This window comes from Arvicanthis niloticus (assembly GCF_011762505.2).
Source record: "Arvicanthis niloticus isolate mArvNil1 chromosome Y unlocalized genomic scaffold, mArvNil1.pat.X SUPER_Y_unloc_2, whole genome shotgun sequence".
Lineage (NCBI taxonomy): Eukaryota > Metazoa > Chordata > Mammalia > Rodentia > Muridae > Arvicanthis > Arvicanthis niloticus.
The window spans coordinates 1,361,001-1,367,357 of NW_023044979.1; the positions used below are offsets into that span (position 1 = coordinate 1,361,001).

At 37.4% G+C, this 6,357-nt stretch overlaps 1 protein-coding gene across 1 annotated transcript; it reads right to left on the reverse strand.

The window, feature by feature from the left end:
• Window positions 1-551: 551 nt before the first annotated feature.
• Window positions 552-4,249, reverse strand: LOC143433993 (uncharacterized). The gene is given in 4 exon segments (XM_076928142.1): window positions 552-690; window positions 776-860; window positions 863-1,677; window positions 4,176-4,249. Coding segments are annotated over 4 exon segments (1,113 nt in total).
• Between the last annotated feature and the right edge of the window lie 2,108 nt (window positions 4,250-6,357).

Here is a 6,357-nt window from a genome sequence, read left to right on the forward strand (position 1 = left end):
TGTATGTCTGAAGAACTATGATATGCAAAGGCTTTACCACATTGTGAATATTCAAGCAGGTTTCTCTCTGGTATGTGATCTCTCCTGTCACGGCAGATGAGTGTGACTTGCAAATGCTTTACAACACTGATTACATTCATGAACTTTCTCTCCTGTACCTGTTCTTTTATAATAATGGAGATGATAAAGTTGTGAAAAGTCTTTACCATGTTGATCACATTCATGAGGTTTCTTCCAATATTGGATCTTTTATGTTTTTGAGACTAGTGCGACATGCAAAGGCTTTGGCACAATGATTACATTCATAGTTCTGTCCAATATGGGTTCTTTTATGTTTTGGGGAAAAATCCTTATGGAAAGGCTTTTACCACAATGATGGCATTCATAGGTTTCTTTCAAATACAGGTTCTTTTATGGTTTTGGAGACAAAAACTTTGTGAAAAGGCTTTTACTATATGAATTACATTCATAAAATTTCTCTCCAGTATGTGATCATTTATGTCTTTGGAACCTTTTCACTTATGTTTTTTTTTTCCACATTGATTACATAACTAAGGTTTCTCTCTGGTATGAATTCCTTTATGATATTGAAGATGACCTTGTTGTGTAAAGCCTTTACCACATTGATTACATTGATAAGGTTTCTCTCCAGTATGTGTTCTTTTATGTCTTTGGAGATGACTGTGACTTGTAAAGGATTTATCACATTGATTACATTCATGAGATCTCTCTCCAGTATTGTGTTCTCATATGACAATTGAGACTACTGTGACATGAAAAGGCTTTACCACATCGATCACATTCATAAGGTTTCTCTCCAGTATGTGTTCTTTTATGTCTTTGGAGACTACTGTGCCATGAAAGGCTTTACCACATTGATTACATTCATAAGGTTTCTCTCCTGTATGTATTCTTTTATGCATTTGGAGATTAGGGTGACTTGAAAAGGCTTTACCACATTGATTACATTCATAAGGTTTCTCTCCAGTATGTGTTCTTTTATGCATTTGGAGATTACTGTGACTTGAAAAGGCTTTACCACAGTGATTACATTCATGGGGTTTCTCTCCAGTATGTGTTCTTTCATGGATTTGGAGATGACTTTGCTGTGTAAAGGCTTTACCACATTGATTACATTCATAAGGTTTCTCTCCTGTATGTGTTCTTTTATGTATTTGGAGATTACTATGACATGAAAAGGCTTTAACACATTGATTACATTCATAAGGTTTCTCTCCTGTATGTGTTCTCTTATGACATTGGAGACCACTGTGACAGGAAAAGGCTTTACCACATTGATTACATTCATGGGGTTTCTCTCCAGTATGTGTTCTTTCATGGATTTGGAGATGACTTTGTTGTGTAAAGGCTTTACCACATTGATTGCATTCATAAGGTTTCTCTCCAGTATGTGTTCTTTTATGTGTTTGGAGACTACTGTGAAATGAAAAGGCTTTAGCACATTGATTACATTCATAAGGTTTCTCTCCTGTATGTGTTCTCTTATGATATTGAAGATTACTGTGACTTAAAATGGTTTTACCACATTGATTAAATTCATGTGGTTTCTGTCCCGTATGTGTTCTTTTATGTCTTTGGAGATTAGTGAACCATGAAAAGGCTTTACCACATTGGATACATTCACAAGGTTTCTGTCCAGTATGACTTTTTTCAAGCCTGCAACAATAATGGGCACATTTGAAAGAGTTACCACATTCATTAGCCTGATCAATCTTTTTACCAATATGAATACATTTTATAGTTGGTATAATAATAAAGAACACTCAAATCTTATGGTTTTATCACTTTGATGTTCATGGTTGTACTTGCTCACTGTGGGTTGGTTTACCTCTCTGAAAATACCTGTGATGGTAAGAGCATTTATTACATGGTTCACATTTATAGCCTCCTTTTTCTATATGAGATTTCTATATGATGTTTTTAACATGTCATAAGAAATATGGAATAACTCAGAGTACTAAAACACTGATTGCATTCTTAGTTTTTCCTGTAGTGTGCATCACACATCAGCAGCACTGTGAACCAGGATGAACAAAAGAATTTACAACCTTCTAGTACCCATAGAGGTTTTCTGCAGTGTGACTTTGGGGATGTTCCCAGTAAAGTCAGAAAACCAATTAACTGCAAACACCTATCATATTCAGAAAGTCTACCAAAGGCAGAATACTACGTATCTTCTCATTGTTCCGACGTAGATGGAGTTACCTTCTTCCTTTTAGTATCTCTATGCTCACATGGTTTCATCTATTCTGACAATTGATACACCCATTAAAAAAGAAGAACAAATGAAAGGTTTCCACATTGAATTCACATTGACTTTTGTTCATTGTAGACATGATTAATGTTCCTCCAGGACAACATTCTTGACTCTCATAAAATGACCTCACAATAAACTTAAAAGTTTCACTACAAGAATATGAGTATCACCAACTTTATCATAGACTACTTGCTTATTAGAAGGTTATGGGTACATGTTCATCACTATTCAATGTGCAACATCTAAATATGAGACTATACAAATTGATAGTTCCAGAACATAGTTCTAATGGATATACAAATCAAATAAAGGAATCACTTAAGGCATTTTTCCTCCTCTTCTTCCTTACAGAAATGCCTTGCAAACACAAATCAGATAACTGACATTGAGGTACACAGTTTTGGGAGAATATTATAATCATAGCTACAATAATAGGACTGATATTTTACACACTTGCTTTCCTTTAGAGCTTCCTGATCATATTAAAATTTTCTCAGAGGCATATTTGTATTAACTTAAACATTAAAATTACCTTTCATGACTTCTAGAAGTTTGATGTTGTTCTTCAGGATGATGGACTTCCAAATTATAGCCTGAAACCAAGGTACCAAAAAACAAATGATATGGTATTGGAAATAGGCAAAATTCAGATTACTCTGAATTTTCACAGCAATGAACCTGATTTATTCATCTCAATATTTCTTGTTCTCTATTGAAATAAGAGATGATCATCAGTAACCCAGAAACATTTTTCCCTTATATTGAGAAGCAAAAGAAAATTCACAGTCTTACCTAAAGCAGTGAGGTTCCAGTAGGTCTCAAGCATCACATCTTTGTAGAGATTTTTCTGGGAAGGATCCAGCAAATTCCACTCTTCCTCAGTGAAGTCCACATGCACATCATCGAAACTCACTGCTTGCTAAAATATCCCATACATGTGTACAACAGAAAGCATGATACTGACATCACTACAAAGTAAATGTATGCTTCCTAGACAATATATTCTTATAATTCATATGATTCCTTCACTTATTTTCTGACACACAAATTATAATATAATCACCATGTCAGTTTAGAAGAAACTTGAAAGATTGACACTTGGACCCTTGACACAGGGTTCAGCTGTGTCACTCGTGAACTCTTAGAATAGGATATAGCCTTGCAACACAAATGGCAATTGAGAGGTATATGCAGGGGGAAACAGATCAACTGTACTGAGCACACATCTGAAAAGCTGTATGAACAATTACTAACTACAAAGGTGATGAGCAAGCTGCATATATTTGCTCATGTCTTTAATCGCAGAGGTACCGGCAGGTGTATGTCGTTGAGCTGGATGCCAGCTAGGTCTACGCAATCAGTTTCAGGACAGCAAGAGTTACATGTTAAGAACCTCACTCTGCCACAAAAATAAACCAGGAAACAAAAATGATAGAATGAACTCACAGTTTTTCACTGAAGTTCCTACAAAGAATTATACATTCACTGCAGTTCTGTATTCATCTTGCATAAACATAAAATGAACCAGTTTAAACAGCAACATTAATTAAATTTTAATAAAAGGAAATGCATGTTTAAAGAGTTAAAAATTGATAGATGAAAATATTAATAAAGTATATGTTTTCTTTGGTTTTTTTCGAGACAGGATTTCTCTGTGTTGCCCTGGCTGTCCTGGAGCTCACTCTGTAGACCAGGCTGGCCTCAAACTCAGAAATCTACTTGCCTCTGCCTCCCAAGTGCTGGGATTAAATGTGTGCACCACCACCACCTGGCAGTATGTATATGTTGACCAAAAATAAAGAATGTAGTTCAGGAGATATAGCTCAGGAGTTGAAAGATTTTGCTGGTCTTCCACATAATGGTGGTCATTTTCTAGTATACACATGTGGACCCATACCTCTCCATTTCCTCATGATTAGGAGTTCTGAGGCCATCTGACAACAGTAAAGGTGAGACACAGATGATATCCATATTCATGCACACAAACATAATACACTTATTTATTCAAAAATTTCACAAGAAACATAAGAGTTAGGCAGAAAATCATACACCTGCAATTCAATGAATCTGAAGCATATGGTAATATTGATGACAGGAGCATAAGCCATCTGGAGAAACAGAATATAATCTATATATTAGGCTGAATTTCAAAATTAAATATGTGGATGAAGATCAGCACAAAATCATGTGCTTATTGAACAAAAACATGTCAGGGGGCTTATGTGGTTTCTATATCTACAATCAAGACAGAAAGGGCTACACTGAAAAATTTTGATCTAGAAAAACAAAAACAGAATGAATAAAGTTAAAAATATAAAACCACAAGGTTTGCAAAATAGCATAGCATTGAACAGCAAATGTGTGCACAGTATCTTATATGATTGAGGGACAGAGTCCAAATGGGGAATGTATGGGAGCATGAGAAGAAAGCTGAAAGATCAGATTCAACCACAACACTGGAGACACCCAGAACAAAATTAATCCTGTCTAAAAGAAATGCTGGAGCAGAGACTGAAGGAGTGCACAATGAAAACCCATTCAATTGGAGACAAACATGGACAAGCTTGAATCCATGACATTATTAAGGATACTCTATGATGCTCCCACACAGGAGCCTTGCATAATTGTCCATTGAGATGCTCCACCCAGCAGCTGACTGCAGCAGAAGCAGAAATCCACAGTTAAACATTGCATAGACCTTGGTAACTCTGATGGAAGAGTTGGGGAAAGGATTGAGGGTCCTGAAGAGGATAGGAACTCCACAGGAAGAACAACAGACGCAACTAACCTTGATCCTTGGGGACATTCAGAGACTGAGCCACACACAATAACACACACAGGCTGGACAAAGGACCATGGCCCATGAGTAGCAAATGTGCAGCTCAGTCTTCACGATGGTCCTCCAACAACTGTAGCAGGAGCTGTCCCTAAAGCTGCTGTCTATCATTGTAATCTGTTCCCCTAACTTGGCTGCCACATCTGGCCTCAGCGGAGAGAATCCACCTAACCCAATAGAGACTTGATACACCATCATGGATACCCAGGGGCCCACACCCTCTCAAAGGACAAACAGAAGATACAGGAGGGATTCTGTAGAGGCAGGTGACCTAGAGCAGGGTCTCCACTAAGTTCATAGCCATTTTAATCATAACAACTTGAAACTGAAAAGAATCCAGATGCCCCTTAACTAAAATATGAATATAGAAAATGTGGTTCACTTACAAAATGAAACATTATTCAGCTATAAAATACAAGGACATCATGAATTTTCAGGCAAATGGATACAGCTAGAAACTACCATCTGGATTCGGGTAACCCAGACCTAAAAGCACATGCATGCATGTACTCACTTACAAGTGAATAGTAATCATAAAATATAGGAAACCCACACTACACTCCATAGACACAAAGAAACTAAACAAGAAAGAAGGCCCAAATGAGCACAGTTGAATATCACTCAGAAGGGGGGAGTATAACATCATAGGAGGCAGATGGAAGAGAGATAACTGGATGGGAGAGCAAATAAGAAGGGGAAATTGGGTAGAACCAGCAACAGGTATGGTGAGAGACAAGAGAGGGCCAGAGGAAGAAAATGAATCAAAATCTGCAGCTGGCTGGGAGAAGGGGGTATATTTAGGATGTGCCAGAGACCATGAAATGGACGGTGACAAGGAGACTATGGAGTTGACCTTAGCTGAGATGCATGGCAGTAAGATATGGATGCTGAAGAGGCCACATCTGCAGTCAGGCAGGACCCCCAGTGGAGAGTTAAAGACACCAACCAATCCAAAAACCTTTATACCCAAAATTTGTTTTTTTCCACAAGAATACAATCTACAACATAGATTCTGTCCAGCAGCAAAATAACCCTTTGATGCCATGTTGTTGTTCTAACTTGCTACTCTGCTGCTGTGATTAAATCCTCTAAGCAAAAGCCTCTCAGGTAATAAGTGGTTGTTGTACATGATTCTGTCAGATCACAGCACATCATTTTGAAAGCTTAGATTAGAAACTGAAGGCAAAAAGCATGGACAAACACTGTCTCCTGGCTTGTTCTCTTGCTTGGTCACTGACTCAAG